At 39.9% G+C, this 22557-nt stretch overlaps 1 protein-coding gene across 2 annotated transcripts; it reads right to left on the reverse strand.

Annotated features, from left to right (window-relative positions):
• Window positions 1-1166: 1166 nt before the first annotated feature.
• Window positions 1167-21151, reverse strand: zdhhc5a (zinc finger DHHC-type palmitoyltransferase 5a). 2 transcript variants are annotated; one of them, XM_036574372.1, is made up of 11 exons: window positions 19514-21151; window positions 17686-17807; window positions 16035-16192; window positions 15458-15630; window positions 14241-14343; window positions 12556-12647; window positions 11190-11316; window positions 10626-10743; window positions 9625-9737; window positions 5653-6575; window positions 1167-3090 (listed from the first exon to the last, which is right to left on the reverse strand). In XM_036574372.1, exons 1-11 carry the CDS (start codon window positions 19666-19668, stop codon window positions 2859-2861), a joined length of 2316 nt encoding a protein of 771 aa, XP_036430265.1. In that variant the 5' UTR covers window positions 19669-21151; the 3' UTR covers window positions 1167-2858. The 2 variants fall into 2 exon arrangements, 1 of the variants encoding a protein (XP_036430265.1); XR_005007428.1 differs by having other exon boundaries at window positions 2840-3090; window positions 5561-6575.
• Between the last annotated feature and the right edge of the window lie 1406 nt (window positions 21152-22557).

Consider the following 22557-nt stretch of genomic DNA (forward strand, 5'->3'; position numbering starts at 1 on the left):
CCTCGGCATTGGGCACCTTAGACTCATGTGGTGCTGCTCCATAGCATCCCATCTCATTGGCAGTGCTTTTCAATGGAGATTATACAAGCTATATGTGATATTTTTGGACATGTAGTGTGATACTAACAGCAGTCCTGGAAAAGCTATTCCAAAAATAATCTAAAAGTTAACAGCTACTCCACCCTGAAAGAAATAAAGCTACAGCAAAGCAAGCATGGAGGACAAAGCAATTACACTACAACTGATTCTTGATTTGTTTTGCTTAATGAGGAAAAACCTGAAAATCAAACAATTTTACCTTGATAATAGTTCTCCAAGGACATCTCATCTACCATACTATACCAGGTTTGCTTTTCTAAAAGTAAGTTGGAGGCTTTACCCCTAAAGCCTGGTAGTGTAATTATAAGAAGTTTAAAGAAATGGGCTGAATCTAAAGTAGTGTGAATAAAATTACTACTTGCTGAACAAAGTAGGTTAAATATCAAAACATTAGAAATACCTGAACAACCATTACTATTGTTTCTAGTAAGAGACATCAAATTCTGAGGGCACACTCACCTGTAAACTTTTTACAACATAATTTTCCAATGCAAACAATTGTGCTCGGTATTAAACAGTTACTTCCACATCATAAAATCACTGTAACCAGGCTGAGCTCAAGAACAGAACAAAAAGCAATAGCTTTTTGTTTCAAACCTTAAATGCTTTTTAAAAACTTTTAAAATGTTGTAGATAAGAACCATTGACAATAAGAAATTTAAATGCAAAAATCTGTATTTGAATTATTTTGAAACTATCATAACATCTGAAATTGAATTCTAAAATTCAGTTTATAAAAAGCGTTCCATTTTTCTGTTACTTCATATTTTCAGATTCTGTTAATTCACATTTAAAATAAAATCCAGTATCTTACAGGCAAAAGCAGTCAAATGCCACATCTCGTCCTGACTACCCCTTCCACCTTGTACCTAAATGTCCTGGCCATTTTATCAGAAACAACTACTACACTTGCCATTAGTGAATGTAACCCATCTGTTGCTGCAGTTCATCAACCCCCTATGTTTAAGAAATGCTTTGCAAATGGCCCTATACCACTGATCCTGGCACTTGGGAAAAAAACTGATGTTCAAAATGGTGTTGATGCTAATTAAAGTATCAGGCAAGTGTGATTTATAAAGAGTTTATTACCAATGCTCCACCACGCACACACACACATACCTACATTCACTCACACTGAGCTATACAGTACACTTTTTTCCTTCTTAAGTAACCTACTGATCCAGACCCCCAAGTATTTCTTGTTTTCTTTCAGAGAAGGCATTCACTGACTGTTAAATCAGCTGTCAAAACACCTTTTGCCCAATTGGACAAAATATGCATTTAGTCCAGTCTTGATCTAAAGTTCAATTTAATGCCACTGACAAATCAAGGAATCACTGAAACACAAGCCCTGCAAAACGTCCACAAAATCATTTTGAAAGAAAGTAAAAATTAAATAAGAAAAAAAAGGCTTTTCATAATTCGTAACCACAGCGGTCACACTGATCAGGTCAACCATTGTCCTATCAGAGTGCACTGATATAGTTCCCCATCTCTCTGACCAGCTAGCTTTTAATCCCAATTGGTCAGCGAGACAAAGCCAACCAAGAATTTCTCTTCAAATGATAACTGATAACCAAAAACGACATTTCTCAGAGGCAGACATACTTTACAAGGTAATGCTGAAATTTATCCCATAAAGTGGGCAAACCTGTGTGTCAGATGTGTTCAGGTGCTACATCTCAGCGACTGTGCATTACATAGTTTCATCTGGATGATTTCAAGGCTTGTCTTTACGTGGAGACACAGGCTTAGCCTCTGAGTGGCCATAGCAGCCGTCAATCAATGGTAGGCAAGTCTTCTCTCGCCCACTTGATTGATTAAAAATCCAAATTGGACATAAATCTCATCAGCTGTAGTAGAAAAGAAAGGGAAGCATTCAAGTAATGCATGTTTCAAGCAGATTCTCTGATTAACAAATCACAAGTCCTTAACATATGATGTGTGGATCACAGAACCTACAGAAAATTTGCACTATTCAAATACGCCCCAAATCCTTGATCTTATCAATAGCTATTTATAAATTCATATAAAATAACATTTTCAAATTAAATAAAATAAAAACATTTTTCCTTGATTTCCAAGGCCATTGCTCTAAAACACTATCTTGAAAAGGCTCATCATTAAAACAACAAATTATGCCATTTCGTTTCCAAGCTCCCCACTACTGCTTTGCTTCTCCAGTTCTGATTGGTCAATACACAGAAGCAGAATGGCCTCATAAGCCAATCACAGTGGTCCAAAATGGCAACTGCATGCCAATAAAGTCTCTGAATGAAAGCCAGCCACTTGGAGAAAACCCCCAGGAGAAGAACTGAAACCATTTTTCTCTATACAGAACATACAATTTATCATTTACACACTTGTCATAGAGCAATCTTTTTTTCTTATACTGATTTAAACAAAAAAAGCAGTCCAGGTATTTGCCACACCTCCTCATTAGATATAAGCAAGGAAGTCCAGCCTCGAAACGTGAGGGGATTGTATGACAAGGTGCCATATTTGTGAAACAGAACTCTACTCCTCCTCCTCCTGAGTGTCTTATCTGACCATAAACCTGCTGGTCATTTATCATTCTTTTCTCATAGGTAAAAACAGATTTGGAGTCTTTACTCCATGGTGTGGAAGCACCAATAATTGTCTTGTGCACATGACATATTTCACTTCCAGTAGTGAGGCTCTCCTGTGAGAGTAGGCAGAAAAAGAAGGTCCATGGTCCAGCCGGTGACACCAGGCTAGTGGAAGCTGCCAGCCATCACTCAGACTGATATCTCATACGTGGTCCCTCCAACGCCCGTCACCTTCTTCACCCCACCTCCAGGCTTGTGGGCGGGGCTCTGAGAAGAACCAACACTGGGATAGGCCTGTCCTGGGCGGGTGGAGACACTGACTGGATGAGAGGGAGAAGAGGGGGTAGAAGAAGAAGACTGAGGGAGAGACGATCTGGGCTGCCCATTCGTCCGACTATAAGATTTCATCTGAATCTCGTCCCTGAATATGAGAGAGCAACAGAGAGACAAAGAGACAGAAAAAACAATGAACAGTAAATACATTTTGCTGTGGTAATTTCACTGACAATTTAAGATTCCATAAGATAAGATTCCATTCCACTCTTCATGAGAAAAAGAAATGTGAATGTCAATTAATTTTAAAAATTCTCAATTAACCACCTCAGATTTGCTTAATATTTTCATGAAATAATGTCATTGAGCCCAACAGATAGTGTGCAACATTTCAGACTTGAATATTCATTATTTTCTGCAATACAGAGGCTTTAAAAAGTGGGCATATCCTCAATTTTTGCCTTAAAATATGCGCTACAGAAAACACGGAAACTTTGACAAGTCATTACTTTTGAACTCTTAATAGTAGATGCTGGAACATGCAAAAAATATTGATGCTAGATGTTATTGGACGTTATTCTTTGGTTTAAGATGTGTTGAGCTTCCTTTCACTTTGGTCCTAAGACACGTATACAGAGTTTTTGGGAGGAATTCAAATTCTTTTTAACATGCCGCTCTAATACGGCAAATACTTTTACATAGAGACCATAAAGTGTATCCTGACACAGCTTTTAAAAAAGAAAAAGAAAAAAAAACAACCCCAGTCACCCAACTCATCCTACCTCTTACGCATTACATACAAGTATGATACAATATACTTTTCTGAACCTATCACGGATATCGTCAGTACTTGTAGAACACTGACAAACTAACCATGTTTCATAATAAAGAGCAAAATTAGTTTCATTTAACTGGATTTAGTGCAACACAGTATGTGAAAAATTATTTTCACATTACAATTTCACAATAGTTTTTGATAGCACCACTGGTTCTTTTTCTCTGTTTCAATTGATCAGATGCCTGAAAAATAAAAACCAAAAAAAAAAACAAAAAAAACTGTCATGTATCGTAAAAATTTCTTTAAGTATATTATATTTTTGCCGTATCACCCACCTCTACATAAAACTGTAGTCAAAATACAAGGTTAACAATACAAGGAAAAAAATATATATGACTAACTACACATAAGACAGAAATGCCATTTTTAAAGCCTGCTGAAAATTCTGTTACCCCGTTTTAGTAGTTAAACACACGTTAAACATGTCATTCCTTAAAATATCGCATCTAGCATGAACAGCTTTGATAATGACTTATCAAATTTTATCCAAAGTACTCTTTTTCAGACAAAAATGAAAGAGTCCTTATAATGAATGAATGAATGAATACACACACACACACACACACACACACACACACACACACACACACAGCTATTCAGGATACTGGAATTTAACGCTACACACATTCGCACTGAAGTCATAAGGAATGTTTCACCCCTGAATGCTTTTTGAATGATGCACAACAGAGGGCAGCCAATCTGAACAGAGATCATGTACACATCAGTCTTGGAGGTGAAATAACAAAAATCAGCTTGTTTAACTCTTAGGCATATAGAAAGGTTGGAAAATGGTCATGAAAAATTAATGATGACTGGACCTCAGGGGAAAAAATACAACAGAAGTAAAATATAAGACATAGCCCACTGAAAGGTCATACCCACTTTTTAAAACCTCTTTATTAGGGATGTATTAATCATGGATTTTTATGGATGATTTCTTTTTTCCTCTGATTTTAGTAGCCCTTTTTTTTTTAAACAAGATGCTATGTGGGGTAAATGAATACATGAATCACATTTCTAATGCTTTCTAATAGCCAGAGTTTCAATATAAATAACAGTATGTGCTCTTTAACCAGCTAAACTGAAAAATAAGTTGTTTATTTAAATAACAGGAATCAAAGTGCTATTGAAAGTACTGAAAGCTCTTACACTGAAAATAAGGAACAGCTGGCTACTTAGCACAATGACTCGTGCATGCATTTTGATACAGGCATAGCAGCAGCATTCAAACACAGCACTTGTTCACTTACCTCGCTCATGTTATTTAGGTCAAAATTCTAACAGATCAGCCAAAATGAAAACAATAAATTGGCCAATTGCGTGTTTGGTGCAAAAGCCATTTCCAATCATGCATCCCTGCTCTGTATCTCTAACTACTGTGGTCTAAGTCTAGAATTTTGTACTAAATCTATTGGGCATAATGATATTATTTCTGATTGTACCAAGCAAAGCTGAGATGGTCAGTCAGGAGGACTTTGGTGATTGCACAAAGAGGCAAAGTGGTGCTCCTGCTCTTCTGTTGTTATAAAATCAATGTCACACAAAATCACTTTGAGATTACATTGTCCTCTGTGTTTTCTTATCTGAACAAATAAACTGCAAAACAGGACACACTGTATGCAGGTACAACTGTAACACTGTGCAAGTACAATGGTTTGCAAGCAAGCATAGACCATAGGCAGCAAGCCTAGGCAGTGTTTTACGATGCGACACAAGCTAGACAGGAAATAAAAAGGTGGGAAAACCAGAAAGACCAAGAGAAAGAGAGAGATACACTCACAGGAGTCTGGGAGGAGGAGGAGTAGGAGGAGGAGGAAGGAGGCAGCAGGCTGCGCAGAGCGTCGAAAGGCTGAGGGAGGGGGTGTTACTCACTTGGGCGCCTGGATGCCCCCTCCCCCGACAGAAGCGGAGGCCTTGCGGACCAGGCGATACTGCATCTCAGCAGCCGCAGCGCTGGAGTAGGACAGAGACTTCCCTAAGGGAGGGGGGTGAGGTGAGCGGGGTGGATGGGTGGAGGGGGGCAGTGGAGCGTCCGTGGAGCGAGTGCGGTACGGGTAGGAGGGCTGTGACAATCCCGAGTCAGACAGGAGCGGCGGGCGGGAAAAGCGCGGGGGTCGGTGATGGTGGTGGTGATGATGGTGATGATGATGATGGGGATGTGCATCGTGAAGCAGCCGCTCGCGCTCTCGTTCAGGTGGTGGGGGTGGGGAGGAGGCGGAGCCACGCAGGTAGGCAGCGCGGTGTGGCGAAGCAAGCAGGGCGGAGCTAGAGGCAGAGGGCTGGTGAAGCTCTGCCTCCCGTTGCTGAGCGATTTGAGCAGACAGAAATGGAGAGCTGTATCCAAGCACAGGTGTGCGCGGTCGTCCAGGTGACAGCTCAGGCGCTGCGGACTCAAAATCTGGGCTTTCGGAAGGCGTGAGCAGGCTGTCATAAGACAAGCTGCCATTACGAGGGGCTGGCGGAGGCGTCTGATTGGCTAAGCTCTTGTAGCTGGTGGAGGTGGTGGCCTCGGAGGGTGGCGCATTGTGGGACGAGCGAACGCTGGAGGAGCGTGAGGCACCTCCAGAAAGCACGGTGGGGTCTGAGAAGGAGGGGTAAGAGCGTCCCCCAAGGGAGTAACCAGGGATTCCGGGGCCCGGAGGTCCCCCCTGGCCTCCAGTGGGTCGCTCGGCACCCCCGAGCTCTCCTCCTCCCCCCTCACGGCCATCCAGACTGGGCTCAGAGCGGTAGCCTGGCTGCTGACTGGACTGGAGGAGAGAGGAGGAGGACTCCTTCAGACTGTCCCCACGACTCATCTAAAAAGAGAGAAAGAGAGACAGAGCAAGAGAGGAAGAGCATGGGAGAGAGCCAGAGAAAAACAACAATATTAAAAATAGAAGAACCTGAAACTGGTACGGAAGGAGTAAGACAAAGCTGAGTAGGAGAGAGAAGGAGAAGCAGGAATGCTGGAAAAGTACGTTAGGGCATAAGCACTGTGGGTGAATAGAACATCTATTATATTAGGAGCTTCTAATGAAGTTCAGTCCTGCTAACTACCACCACACCCATTGCGACATGAGCTGAATTTGTCCTACTTACACTTTTTTTTTTATTTAGTTATTTTTTTTAAAGTATACAAAAAAGGTCCACATAATCATCATAACTTCAGTATCAGCATGTACAATGTCTCCCCTCCAGTTTATTTTCACCCTGGTGCTTTTGAATAACCCATGATGTGAGTGATCTGTTCCTGCTGAGTAGGCATTCATGATAAAGAGAACAGCTCTGCATTTTTTTTTCTTTTAAGACTAATGGCATTGACCATCCCATTAAAGATCATCTCGTCCAATATCAATCATATGTTAAGCTGGCCACAGCCATCATTACTTCTTCAGATGCATTCTCATTGGCTATCTGCACACACACTTAGGGCTGCTGGTTAACTTCTTAGCATTAGCTCAGCTGGCATGTAGTGTTCGGGCTAAGTTACAATAGCTTAGTTAGCAGACCAAATGTGCCACACACCACAGCACAGGATAGGTTCCAGTGAACTGATGCTGAAGTAACACCCCTTTAAAGGACATCTGAGAGCACAAAGTCAAGTGACTGGTGTTAGAGTGAAAGCCTTAATGGAATGGTTTTGTGGTGTGCGTAGCTCTTAGCCAAGGTTTTTCCTGGCGCAGAATTTTCCTCTCTTTCTATAAGCACCACCTATCTGTGAGCTCCAGCGCTCTCAGAAAGAAAAGGTACTGAATTTTCACTGGGGCGGTCCCCTCAAGGGTATGTACCTATAGTCAGGGAACATAATTGATCCCTTCTAAAATATAAAAAGGTGGAAAGTGTTTATTTGGCTGTTGGAATTTGACATGTCATAGGAAATCATTTGTAACTCATCATTTTTAAATCCCGACATCATTTTTAAATACTGCCCAATGCTAATGTACACACTTTTGTGAGCCTTTCTTTTGAAAGTTAAAGTTGCTAGATAAAAAAAAAAGTGAAGCTCATGACATCACACCTTTAAGTTATTCAAAAGCTTTCTTTGAAGTGTTTAGTAGCTAGTAAATGAGATATCCACACGTTTGCCAACAGACATAGCACTTTTTTTTTCATGTGGGTGTGTGCATGCACAGTTAAATCAATGCTAACAACATTAGGTGGCATTGATGTCCACTGTGACAATGATTTCTAAGATCTTAACTAAGTGCTAACCATCATCATGGACTTAATGATTTTACAGTATTAAACAGTATAGCCCTGCTCCTTAGGTCTCCCTTCCTATAATTTCTGGCTCAAATTCTGCTCATGTCCCACAGGAGTATTAGAAGAGGACAACTGAATAGGGTAATGGTGAGTTTGGAGTGTGTTCTACAACTGCAGGGACACTACAGAGGGAAAAAAGCTGAGGGTGTCCAGAATCAATGACCCACATGATGTTAATAAGCAAAGACGGACAAATCACATTTTAAATTTTTTTGGCGGAAGCTTAACATGACTGCTGGTAATCTCCTAGTAGCAACCTCAAATTTATAGCACTGAAAAGGCTAATTTGAGATAAATGTAGATGGACAAATAATTTCCCCTTATCCAATGCAATCATTGCCACCACTAATGATGTACTACAACCACCACCACAGCAAAGTTTTCCACAGTTCTCATTTTGAATCAATCCCTACAAAAAGATTAAGGTTCTGTATGGTAGGAATGATGTCACTGAACAAAATTAAAACTGGGATTTTTTTTCAGTGACATCATTTTTTTGCTGGCAATGGAACAAAGCTCTCTGCACTCTTTGAGCCAAAGGAAAGGCAGGGGTGAAGCACAATGCAGTGCCGTGTTGTGTTTCTAATTTTGTCTACCATAATCCAGTCCTGCACAGCCACAAATCACACAAACACACCCACTAGCTTAGCGCATGGTGCTGCTAAAACTAAGTCTGCCTTTCTCTCACAGATCTGCTAACAGGACAGATGGTGTGTGTGTGTGTGTGTGAGTGAGACAGAGAGAGAGTGCACAGCTGAAAATAAGGGATAATGAAATTGAGGTGAATCATTTGTTAACATTATTAAAAGGTTAATAAAACAAATGGACAAGATCATCACTTCATAGACCTTAATTTAAATTAATTTGGACTTGAAGGGCAGATTGTGTACCAAAGCAAAATCATACGGTGCATAAACAGCTTCACTGTTTACTACTCCTCCTCTACTCCATTCTCTGTACATACAAAAATTTCTTCAGAGAAAAAAAAACAAACAAACAAAAAAAAAAAAACATACAACATACAAATAATTTAAATAAGATTGCAAGATGTTTGAGAAATCAGTGGCATATACCAGAACAGCACCGAATAATTTCTGCTATAGCCCGAAGTAGGATTTAATGCTGGCAAGCCTGATCTTAAATGCAATCTTAAGCCTATGAGATAAATTGAATTATAGTCAGAGAAAGGCTTAGAAACACAGACAAACAAAAACAAACACACACACAAAAATGTACAAACACAAGGAATGAGTACAGTGTCAACTTACTGATACTGTTCAACTGAAAGCCACTGGGTCAACCAAATCAAAAGAAAGAAAACAAATTAATGCAGAAGAATGGATTAAAAAAAAAAAAAGCCAAAGGATTAAAAAAATATGAAGCATAAAGGAAGTCATAATTAGATGCATGCAGTAAGCGATGAATGAGGTCACATCTACATATTAATCACCCCTTGTACATGAAATAACAGAGCCAGACTGATTCACACATCCATACGTAACATGCACACACATGCTTATTATGAAAACACATCCCCTTGTGAGGTACACACTGCCACCTGTACTCATACAAACATACAACGCACAGAGACACACAGGTTACCTGGTTGGCATATGCGTGTGTCAGCGCAGTGTGGTTCTTCCCTGGGCTGCTGTAAGTAGGTCTGTATTTGTACATGGTGGGAGTCGGTGGAGCTTTATTTAACAGGCTGCTCTCTGGAAAACAGCAGTGACATGTAAGCAACAAGTACATACAATTCTAACAAGCAGAGACAAAAAAAAACTTGGTCCAGTCCATTAAGCAGAGATTCAAAAATATCACAGCAATCCAGATAATTATGAATTAGAACCATTACACAGATCACTCGGGGGGGTGTTAGGGACAGGGCATTAACTGAGTAAATTTACAGACACAAATAAAATACAGTTACACAAATAAAAAATGGACAGTTAGACCCTTCCTATCAAAACAAGTGGGTTTTGGACACATTAAAGCTGAAAGATGTTTTGTGGTTTTGGACCATGCCTTCAACATATGGTGGCAGTATAAGGGCAGACTGGACTGGACTTCTGGGCCTTCCACAAACTTCTTGAGTTTGTGGAAGGCGCTATAGAAGCTGAACAGGGTAGCCTATGCTTGGAGCTAGAAGGCTGGACACCCACTTTTTTAGTCCTAAAAGTTCTTCTTCTATTAGCATTATTTTGCCTTAGCATGTCCTGCATGTATCTCTCCACCATTGGACTTTAAAATCATCAAAACTTCATCTCAAAAAACAATGAGTCTGGCATTGGACAACTTATTCGTAACCATTTTGTGAGGCAGCTTTCAGAGTCATTAAACTCTTCAGAAGTCTGGTTCCTATGACCACCGCTGTGAACAATTCTGACTTGGCAAGTTTCTCTAGAATGGAGCATTTCACACCTCTGAATGACTCTGTTTACAGCTAAACCATTCAATTGTGCAGAATTTTTGAGAAATAAAAGGAACTGATTTTGTCACAATGGTTAGTGACAACATCTACCAGACTTTCTGGTGTTACACAAGTATTCAATTAGTAATTACTTCTGCTCAGCCCTATTCTGTGTGTCTTCACGTGTGTTTACCTTCAGAGTGTCCAGCCGATCCTCTTGACAGGCCGGGGTATCTGAGCTCCGGTTTAGGAGGAGGAGGAGGCTCAGCATCAGCAGACTGACTCTCCATCATCTCTAAACTACTCTTTGACTGAGAGAGCGAAAGCGAGAGCAAGAGCAATTCATGAGTCAGCATAGATTACCATACAGCAAAAATATAAAACTGGCAGAGGAAGACAGAGAGCGATACAGTCACAGTACGTCTAATTCTGGTTTAAGACTTTTAGGGCTGCAACAATGAATTGACATCATTCATGCAAATGCAATATAATCATTTATTAAAGTATAAACAGATCTAAAATAAAAATCATTAAAAAATTTTAATTTGGTCAAGTGACATGACTGGCTTTTTATTATTTGTTTAAATGAAAATAATTACTGTTACAATTAAGTAATTTAAGTAAGTCATTCAAGGAGAGGAAAGGAAACAGGCTATTGGTGGCTTTGAGGCACAGACAGCGGTAACAATTGTGAATGCAGATGAAAAAGAATGAGACAGCAAACACAGAACAAAAGGATGATGTGAAGATGACCTACCCGGTGTAGATCTCCTTGGATACCGTTGTCGAGCACTTTGGCTGCCAGCTGCGCCTCAGAGAGCTGTGGCCGGAGGAAGGGGGGCTGCACTGACACTGTCTGAGCCCTTCGCTTCCTGCCCAGGTACCTGAGAATTGATAGAAGGCAGAAAGCATTTTCAGCATTGACAAACTGATTTTCTCAATAACAAGCCTGGGCAAAATGGCTTCAACGTGTGACCAGGACATTTTCTAATACTTTCAGTAACATTTAACTCAAAAAACATAATATATTAACCCTGTTTTACCTAACACACTGCTTAGGTGTGATGTGATACATTCAAGCCCCTTTCACTCATGCACTTTTGGGCAGGTGTTTACCGTTAATAAAACAGGAAGAGGTTAAGTGTGAACACTTAGTGTCATAGTGGAAATCCGGTAACGATGATATGGCAATTTACCTGCACGAAATCTAGAATGATACCCAAGAAATTACCAGAAAGGCTCATGTGTGAACAAAAGCTGATACATTGCCAGGACACACAGGGACGTCTAGATTACTGCCGATGAAGTGAAATGTTCCTGTGATGCTTTAGTTTAACTGCTGAGTTTTTTAGTTTAGAGAGTGAAAACACAATGGGAATGTATTTTCTAATAAAAGAGATGCTGCAAAGCTGGCAAAGCAAAACATCTGTATGTCAAATTCGTTTTCACTGTCGAGCTATTGTGAGAGAAAAAAGTTGCAGAAGTGTATTTTTGTCCATGATTCAAAAATGAAGGAGCTGTTGGGTGTTCATGCTGACATCATCATCTGTGTACAGAGGATAAATAAAAAAATCTACCAACTTTCATTTTTGTTTCGAAGAGTAAATTAAAGGCTAGAAATAGTCATTCTGCCTGTAGCTGAGAGAAAATCGTGCACAATAAACATATAGAAAGTAAAACCTTTGCACTTGGCTGCTTTTCATCTCAAAATCAAATTGTTTAGGTTTAATCTTTAGCTCATATAGCTGTAAAGATGCCAACAGGGTATCATGGGTAAACCTAAGCTTAAGGAATCTGGGTTAATATTCCGAAATACAGCAAAAATAGGCAAGAACAGCGTATGCTCAGGCAATGCTGTGATTTTTACTGCCAATAACACATTTCATTAATGAGCAGAGTTTAGTTTACCAGACACAGATCAAACCTAGTATTGGAATAACCACACAAGGGAGAATCGTCAAAGAAAAGCCCCTTTAGTGCAGGAGCAGACATAACCTGTGCATAACCAGTGCCCAGAATATGAGTAAAAACACATATGAAGGTGGAATTTATAGAATTTTCTGTCTGCTCCTGGAAAAATGTACATTATGCAGTCAGCTTAAAGGAAAGACTGAAGGACAGACCTGGGTGCCTGTGAGCTGCAGAGAACACGCGTCACATTCCTCCAGCAACCGTTAGTGAAAGGGTTCACTCCTCCTCTGAACTTCCCCGTCACCTACAGAGAAAAGAACAGATAAAAGATATTTACTCTCACTGTGTCATTTACACACCTCCACATACATGTGGCATTGCTTAGATTTTTTTTTTTGCTCAGATCTTTGTGCCTTGACTGTTTACATTTTGATTCGCTAGGCCAACGTTTGTCCATGTTAATTTGTTCATATTATTATTTGTTTAAAAGAAAACAATTACTGAAGTAATTTAAGTAAGTCATTCTTATTAGTAAGACCACACCTCTGCCCTGAAAGTTAGCTGCTGGTGACACACTGCTGAAGCTGATGACACTAGTGATATGTACAAGTTTGATAGTTCATTGAAAATAAATAAATAAAACAGATAAAGCACATGAATTCCAATTTGACCATTTTCACTGTGGTCATTTAGGTATGCAGGAGATAGGATAGTTGTATCTTGTGTGCTCTGAAAAATCATGTCTCAAAAAATGAAATAAGTTAATTAAAAAAATAAAAATCATATTTGGGCCATGTGAACATAGCCATATACACAAACCCACACAGTCAGCCAAACAGAACATGGCCTTGCAAAATGAGAATGGTTGTTTTGATAGAAAAAAAGAAGATCCAAAGAAGAAAAAATGGATGGGTATGAACAGGCCTGTCACAATTATTACATAATCATCAATCAATTATTTGAGATGACCACAATTATTTGAGATGACCACAATTATTTAAGCTAACTGCAGTCATCTCCCACTGTTGTTAGGTATGCTGTGACAAACAAAATGTGAATTAGGTGAGTCTGATTGATCCAAATAAATATAAACAAAAGGGAAGCAGTACATGCATTCATTGAGACAAATAACTGGTGTCACATATGTTCTAACTTCTAACTTAGTGTTCTAACGTATAAAGGGCAGTGCTGAGTAATGTTTGTGTGTCCTGTGAAGCTAATGTTAATGTTTTTGTACATGCTGACAGAATTAATGTGTTTTTAATTTTGTATAGAACATGTAGCTTTGCTTAACTCTTCAAACAATTCTGTGTAACTGTACACATTTGTTAGCTGCTAGGTAAATATATCCATCAAGTAAGGTGGCTAATCAGCCAATTTGGCCATGTGAAGCTTGTATTTTACAACAAAAGATGCAACAATGAACAATAAAGGCAATTAAAGAAATAATAATAATTATATGTGATAATTAACAGCTAAAAGGTCATGATCGTGACAGCCCTAGGTATGAAGACTGTTCGATGATTAGATAGGGAAAGAGATATGAAAGAGAGAGAGGGAGGGACAATAGATACGTGAGAGAGAGAGAGAGTGGGAGGGAGGGAGAGTGGGAGGGAGGGAGGGGAGGGAGGGAGGGAAGGGAGGGAGGGAGAGGAGGGAGAGAGGGAGAGGGAGAGGGAGAGAATTAGAGAAAGGGAAGGAGAGAAAGAGGGCATAAAGATTATGATCATAATCTGAATGGAGGTCATATTTGCAAGGGTTATAAAACTGCCTTACAAGGATTACAATCTTACCAACATGAGTACTGTTGGACTAGCAAAACAAACAAGACGGCTACAGATTATGACTGTACATGTCAAGTTCATGAACACGCATGCGTGCACACACAAACACACACCTGCTCATTAGTGGTCCGACCCCTTGCCACCAATACGATGTGAAAACCAGTAAGGCCTGCTACAGGAATGAAGAAAAGTCCAGCAATACACATGACAGCCATACTGAGAAGAAGAAGATCAAGGGAACAACTGCAGAATCATTGTATACATAAGACCTTGTTGGTGCACTTTTACATACTGTGACTCATTCCATGCACACTGTGTGTCAGACATCCTCTAGCTTGTCATCGGGGGTCAGTTTTTGACCACAGGAGCCTGTGCAGGCTGCATTCTGATCAGCACACTATTCTCAAACCAGCAGTGACACTGATCAGCCCAACATCCACTAGTATGTGACTATCACAATGTCACTGCTGTGCAGAGAATGCTCTAACACCTGTATAATACCTGCTCAGTGGTGGTTCTATGGTGATGCTGCTAGGGAGTGTGACTGAAATATTGTGTAGCAACAGATAAACTTTAGTCAGTAACTGCAAACATACAAAGTGCACCTGTTTTGTAGATGTACCTAATAAAGTGGTAACAGTGTAGAGGTCTGCTACCCAAACATCAGGGTTCAGGCTTAGTTTGGGATGATTTTTCACATACCTGAGCCTGATATTGTGTCTTTTGTAATGAATGTTTTTTGTAGTAGATATGTTGTTATTTGAGAAATAATGCCTAGGTAAAATTCACACACTCACATCAATTTCCTTTCTTGCGCTCACTCTCACTCAAAACATTATAGTCTACAGATGAATTCTTCAGAGTTTGAGGAATGGCTCAGTGTCTCCCTGAATAAAACAGGGTATAAAGTTCAGCAGTACATTAGTCATAGTCACACCATGGATGATGAATGCAATATGCTGGGGTGATGCAAAGGTCACAGCAGATCTTTCCTCTCCCAAAGTGTGTTAAGCATTTTTGCAAGTAGCGGTAGTAGTGAGTGGAACTTGAGAGCAGCAGGGCTAACAAAAATATACTGCTAATAAAATTGTTAGCATATTAAAGATGTGCAATACCAGTGTTTAGTCACAATGCAAAGTACTGTAAAACTGTATCCACGGGTTTCATTGAAAATTTAGCAGTACCAACTGGGTTTGTTCAGGTTGGGTCTCAAAGCCGCAGGTACAGGTTGGGTTCAGGCTTCATGCCCAAGCAGACCTCTAACCCAGTGTTGTGAAGTACTAATGGTTCCACACACTCACACACACAAACACACAGCATAGGAGGATACGTGACGGCGGAGTGTACTCTGTCAAGCTGCTGGGTGTGGTAGAGGATGAAGAGCAGGCCAAACCCGAAGACACCCATAATGTGAGCAGTCAGAGAGAGCAAGAACAGGAAGAAGTAGCGGTAGTTCCTCCTGCCTATACAGTTATTCACCCACGGACAGTGGTGATCAAAATCCTGCAGAGAGAGAGTGATAAATTGACAAAGAAAGAAATTTATTTTGAAGGCTTTGCACGGTAGGCACATCTGAACATATGCACGCACAAACAAACACACACACACACACACACACACACACACACACACACACACACACACAGACACAGACACAGACACAGAAGATTGATTAAGACCATGTTTCTTCAAGATCAGGCACACTTTACTTAATTAGCCTAATAAAACAGATTGATTTTGCCAGCACAGCAACAGCAAGGACAGCCTGTCTTAAGAGAGGGAAAGCTTGTGAGGGAGGGAGGAGAGAAGGAGACAGAGATAAAGAGAAAAAAAAACAGACAGCATTTGCTTATATTGACTATGGGCTGTGAGAGTGAGTCTGTGTTTATACATGGGTGTATCCATACCTCCACACAGTTGTCACACACAGAACAGTGTGAGCAGCGAGGTGGTCGGTAGAACCGACAAGTGGAGCACCACTTCATGCGCACCTGTATGCCCCGAATCTCCACCGTCTTATAGAGAGGAGCTCGGAAATCATCCTCCTTATCCTCATCTTCCTCCGCTGAAACGCAAAGACACTTATGAAAACATCTGACAACCACACATAACATGGTTCATGTTTTTCAATGGAACAGTCACAGAAAATTAGATGTATTGAGAAATACTTCCATGTGTTCAAGACACTTTATGATAAAGTGGTAACATAAATGTCCAGCACACAGGCATCACCACGGCAACGTTTACAGCAGTACTAGGGATGCACTGAAATTTCAGCCACAGGAAATGGTCAAAAGTGCTACTTTTGGAAAGTTACGGCAACAAAAACAAAAGATTCATAGGTGTACCATGAAGTGGTATCTTAAACTTAGAAAATCATCTGAATAACGATGAAATAATTATGAATAATAATGAGTGATTAAAAATACTGTTTGCTTCCTTTACTGTTTGAGTGGCAGCAGGTAAACAGAGAGGAAAAATAGTCATATGCCACATGGAACTATTTTGCCCTTTCCATTAGGGGTATTTATCTCTGTTCATCTTGAGTAAGCAGACATTCAGGAACTAAAGGTTTGATATCACTTGAAAAAACAATGTCCCGCTTGATGTGCAACACCTGCCGACACCATCTTTGCCCTTAGTTTCAGATGTGTTGAAAACAAATTCACAAACCACAGTGCCAAAGGGCAAAGAATAACTAAATAATAACAGAGTACTTTGCCTTCAGTGACCAACCATTCTCTGTTGTCAAGTTGTCGATACTGTGTTAATTTTAGTATGTTTATTATGTAAGTTTTTTTATTTACTGTCAGCTCAGTTTTGTCCTACTGAAACCTTAAGCATCAATATCAACAAAAAAAAGTGGTGGTTCTCTCTCAAGTTGTAGCTTTTAATGTTTAGTACATTTATTCAAAAGCATTAATAAAATTTTCTTTCAGTTTTTTAGCCAGGTGTGTTTTTTTTTTATTTCGGTTTTGGACAGAATTTTTCATCCCTCGTTCCTCTCATTGAGTCTCATTCATTTTCGCCACCACTCAATCTCTATTACTTCTTTGCACGACAGTCACCAAAATGCATGTACTCATTCAGGGCAGGTCTCCAAGCTCTGATCCACAGCCGTCCTGCTATTTGCTATCCCGCACTCCTCTATTTGTAGTTTTTTCATCCTTCGTTCCTCCCATAGAGTCCCATTCATTATTACCACCACTCAAACCCTATTACTTCCACATCACTAATCAGACATTCCACATTTCTGCTTTATCACAGCCCTAGCACATAAGTGTATATAACAAATGTAGACCATCTGGGAGACCCTAACAGCATGTTTGAGAACCACTGACATATATGGCTGCATGCTGCCACTGGTCACACATGTTGCTGTTTACACCCACTTTATAACCATGTTTTTAAAAAAAAATTTCTCCCAATTTCAGCATGTAAACACAGCATGAAGACTGATATAAGTTTTCTTCTAGTACAAATGCCAAGCTGTTAATTGTATCTGTCAGTGTGCACTGTTAGGTTCGTATGTGTAAACAATTTTACGACAGTGTCTACCTCTAGGGAAGATGCCGGGGTCCATGAAAGTGGCCATGCAAAAGTTGGCCAGCACAAAAAGGAACATGATGCCATTATATATTGGCACAGCAACTGAAAAATGCTCTGAAAGCCATGGACACCTGAAAGAAAAAGAGAAAGAACAACGGAAAACAGTCAAAAAACATATATTCAATGCCTCGTTTTCTGAAAATAATTTGCAGTGCCTGTCTGTGTCCGTACGCATACATCGACAGCAGGCGTATTTGCAGGGCTGCTAGTAATGTTGATGCTCAAGTATTTTGACTCAGGTAAAGGGGGCTGGTTGTCATGGGAACACTGACCCATATTTTGGACTATATGCTGGCTACTCCATCTCACTCACAAACACACACAGCAAAAACAAACAGAAGCTTATCCTCAAGGGACCGAAAGAAGGACCAAAAGAGTTGTAGAGCAGAAATAGAGACGATAAAAAAAGCTCATCTGAAACATCAATGAAACATTCAACTTCCCAGCATGGATAGATGGTGGGGGGGAAGATTATTTGCAAAGAGGTAAAGGAAGAGAGAAGCAGTTAGCAGAGTAGATGAAGTGGAAGTTTAGAAGAAACAGAAAAATATGCAGGTGAAAATGATGCCAACTTGGAGAATAGAGGAAAGAAGAATGGGAAGACCTTAAAAAGAATGATGGTGAAAGAAAAAGCAGAAAAAGGTACAGAAGGGTTAAAGAAAAGGTAAAAGGGGCTGGAGGATGACGGTGTGTTTTCGGATGCTGTGCAGCAGATGTTGGCCCATTTTCTGTGCTTTTCAGACTTTAATCCGAGGGTTTGGTGAGAAGAGAGGGATCACTGAACGAATGACTGAAGTGGAAAAGAGAAGCGACTGTGTCTGGCTGCCTGCCAAAAACACACTGTACACACACAGCTAATGTGTGCAGTGTGTATGTGAGCACTGAGCTTGACAGCTCATGACTGGTTAACCTAAGCATGTAATTATAAATTACTGTGAGACACTCATGCAGTTGTTGTTGCTACAGAGCCTTCTGACAGTAAAATGAGGAATCAAGTGAACAATTCTACTTCTCCTCATACTACTGTGAAGGACAAGAAGACACATTCAGATTATGATTTCAAATCTCAGCTCAGTGTTTTGATAGCTGCCTATCTCAGCTGAGGAGTCACAAGCTAGAGGTAAATGTTCAATCCATTAAACCAACAAGCTAATTAAGAAAACACATTCCTACTGGGAAGTCGATTGAGAATACTAAGGGATGATGCAATTAGCCAGACATTTACATTTAGGACATTTGGCAGACCCTCTTGTCCAGAGTGACTTAGAATTTTATTACTTTACACAAGTAAGTGAAGGCAGTGGTGCCCAAGGACTCTTTCTGCTACAGCAACTGTTTCTTTGTTAAAAATAAAATCACTAATATTTAAATAAATACAAATAAACAATACACTGTAATTTGATGTGTGCGAGGGGGTTCGAACCATTTCCACACCTCTCCTCGAGGAATGGCAGTATTTGCAAATACCATAAAATATGTGCTTTAGCTAATTCTTTATTCAGGTGGACTAATGGATATTAACAAATCCACACAATGGCTGGAGTTACTGCATTTTGGTTAATCTATATTTATTCTAACGTTATATAATGTGATACTTGCTGCCCAGAGCTGGGTTCCCCAAAAGCAACTTAGCACATAGGTGACACCTAAACGGTAGAGCAAGCATCACAGTGAACACTCTATACCAGTTAAGATGCTTTTGGGAAAACTGGGCCCAGATAAGTTTTACACACTTTTCTTGGCTGCCTAAGACTTTTAAACAGTTCTGCATACTCACGTGAAGCAGAAGAACAGCGTGGTTGCTCCCACCAGGAAGGCTGTTGCCGCAGACACTGGGACATAGCGACTAGGTCGGAGGGGGCGGGATGGAACAGTGGGGTGGGGCGGGGAGGCGGGGCCAGACACACCCCCACTCTTACTGCTGCTTGGCATCACCCAGGGAACTCCAGGAGCATCCGCCACAAAAAAGTGCCCTTGTAAGCAAGTGAGGGCTTGAATATGTGAAAGATGTAGGTGGAGACTAAGGAAGGTGAGGTCGTTCTTTTCTCCCTCGCTTCAATGTAAAGAAATGCCACAGTCTCTGCATAGTTTCAGCAGAAAAGTTAAAAATAGAACAGATCAAGGAAAAAAAAGATGAGAGGAAAAAAAGGCAGGGTTCGCAGAGTCCGCCTGAAGCGCTCTACGCAACACAGGCCTGAAAACTGAGGTCCATTTACTACCTCCAGACTTTCATGGGTCACTTTAAAAAAAAGATACAAAAAAGAAGTTTCTATGAATGGCTTATTTGAGATTATTGAGGATGAAACGATAAAAACCGTGAAAGCAGGTTCTCTGTAATATTCTTGGCTTCTCTGCAAATTATTAAAAGATCAAAGAAGTTCTCTCTTAATAGCCACAAAGACAGCACTTATTCGAAGGGCTTCAAGATAAAAACATCATGTTGGTTGTTTAAAATAGCACAATCTTCCAAACTAAAATGACTGACTATGAAAAAAAAAAAAAACTGTACAATAACCAAAAAAGGAATATGGCTCAAAGTTTTTTTTTGGTGAAAAAAAAAGTTACAAATAGTGTTAAATTAACCAAAGTGTTTTCTCTTTAACAATTGACACTGCAATGTGTGTGAAATTTAATGACCACAAATGAAATATTTTTTGTTGTAAAATAAATTTGGTTTACAGTAAAACTTAAGAGGTAGAGGAGAAAATGGTTACGACTTGATTCAGTAAGTTTTTCTTTGTGTCTTTAGCAAATGTTAGCTTGGCAGAGGTGAAAAAAAATACTAGCTTTGCCTTTTTGACAGACACATTGGCTCTGACAGTAGAGTCCGAGAAATAGTTTAAAGCTTACCCAGAGGGTCTGACATTTGGTTAATCACCTAATACAAGAACAAAATCAGAACTGAAAAAGGTGATAAAATTGAATAAAAAAAAGAATAATAAAACAACTTTAGTGCGTGTCCTGTGTTAAATTTTTTTTTCTGGCACACAAATGGCCGCCAGCTGAAGTTGTTGATCTTTTCGCCTACTTGAAAGCTGCAAAAATGTCCGTTGTCATTTCATTCAACACCTGGGAGGCTGCACTTCACTAAACAGAACATTCTTAAGTCTCTCTTTGCCAACTCGAAGCATTATTGAGGCACCCCAAAAGGCTGAAGACAGTGAAGGACCAGTCTAGAGGTAAATCTCACATCCAGTTTGCAAGTTGTGGATAAAAACTGAGCCTCAAAGTCTCTGACTAATAGCATGGGCACCAAGATAACTGTCTTTGAGAGGAGCAATAAAAATAAAAAGTACAAGAATCCTCTGTAGCGCAGTTCTTCCTCAGGTCTCCATCCAGCTGTCAAATTAAATTCAAGTGAATAACTGAAATGTTGCAAAAAAATGTGAATAATGCTGCGTTTGTGTTGTCTCAAAATCAGCTCTGTACAAAATGCTCACACACCCAAGCTCCTAGTGTGAGCAATCACACTCCAGAAACTACTGTTCATGGATTCAGGTCAGTGGAGCGACTCTAAAATGAAGACCTTAGAGCTACAGAGAATTCCAAATGCTCAGGTGAGCATGGGGAAAAATGGGGGATGACAAAACTGTGCAATAGAAAAACAAAAGTTAAGCTTTCTCCTGGGAGACTTCGGGGACTTTCTTGTGTGCTTGTGTGTTGTGTGGCCAGCTGTTGTTTCTTGGCGGATGACAGAGCATTACATAATCACCTTGGAGGGATGCAGTCTCAAGACAGTCTCTGGGGCCATGCCTACAGTTACATTAGAACGTGTGTGCATGTGTGTGCAAGATAGTATGAATAATCCGTTGAAAAGAGAAAGAAGTCCAACAGGTTAACACGTCCGTCCCACGTTGCAGCGATGCTTCTTTCTGAAGGGTGTGGTAGAGTGCATAGTAGGCCACAAACAGCTATATCTGAAAGAAAGAGTAAAAGAGAGAGAGAGAGAGAGTAATGAATTATTCAAGCCAAGAGTCAGCTACATTAAAGCATTTTCCAGAATAGTCAGGTCTCCATCCAGCTGTCAAATTAAATTTGTGAATAAGTGAAATTTTGCAAAAAAATGTGAATAATGCTGCGTTTGCATTGTTGCAAAAAACAAAAATAATCAGCTCTGTACAAGAGAACTCTCAATGCCACGTTTCCTGAGAAACTTCAACTGTTAAAGAGCTTCTTACTTTTGAAAGTGAAATGTTTTCCCGCTGGTGTGCTTAATTTTATTTCTGTATTCCACACTGTAAGAGCAGAGACACAGAATGAAGTGACAAACACAACTGCTCAGGAAATTTAGGCACCACAAATCTTCTGTTCTTTTACCATCTAATATTTACACTTAATTTCCTCATAGTCGACTGGTACACACTGTCTTTTGTCATAGCTATGGTCAGGCAAAAATGGTAGCACCTGATAAGTCACATGATTTTTTTTGCATTTACAGTATTTACTTAGAAAATGCGTGTCCATCATACTTTACTGGATTCCTTTTTACTGACACAAAATTCATCCACCTCAAATGAGCATCAGACTTTCATGTATGCAAAGTCTGGTGATTCTATTTGAAATCTGCCATTTCTATAAGCGTTTGTTTTATTTGATATGAACAAAAATACACTGATGGCAACCGAAACAAAAAAGATTAATCAATATTCATCTTTCAAGTCTATGTGAAGTACTTGTCAAGAACACTGACGCAAAGATTGACATGCATTTTCACTCTTATTTAGATTAGATCAGACTGGACTCCTGTGTGTGTTTAAAAAAAATAAATAAATAAATAAAAAATCTAATTCACATACACATTTCTAGAGAGAAAAGCACACA

The sequence above is a fragment of the Colossoma macropomum genome, unplaced genomic scaffold (assembly GCF_904425465.1).
Source record: "Colossoma macropomum unplaced genomic scaffold, Colossoma_macropomum, whole genome shotgun sequence".
Lineage (NCBI taxonomy): Eukaryota > Metazoa > Chordata > Actinopteri > Characiformes > Serrasalmidae > Colossoma > Colossoma macropomum.

Excerpts from the sequence above, each read along its gene's own strand:
- zdhhc5a (XM_036574372.1), bottom strand. The coding sequence starts at position 19,668 with ATGCCAAGCAGCAGTAAGAGTGGGGGTGTGTCTGGCCCCGCCTCCCCG. Across the intron at positions 15,631-16,034 it reads TGTGTGACAACTGTGTGGAG|GATTTTGATCACCACTGTCC; the intron begins GTATGGATACAC and ends CTCTCTCTGCAG. Across the intron at positions 3,091-5,652 it reads GGGGGCATCCAGGCGCCCAA|GGACGAGATTCAGATGAAAT; the intron begins GTGAGTAACACC and ends TCTCATATTCAG.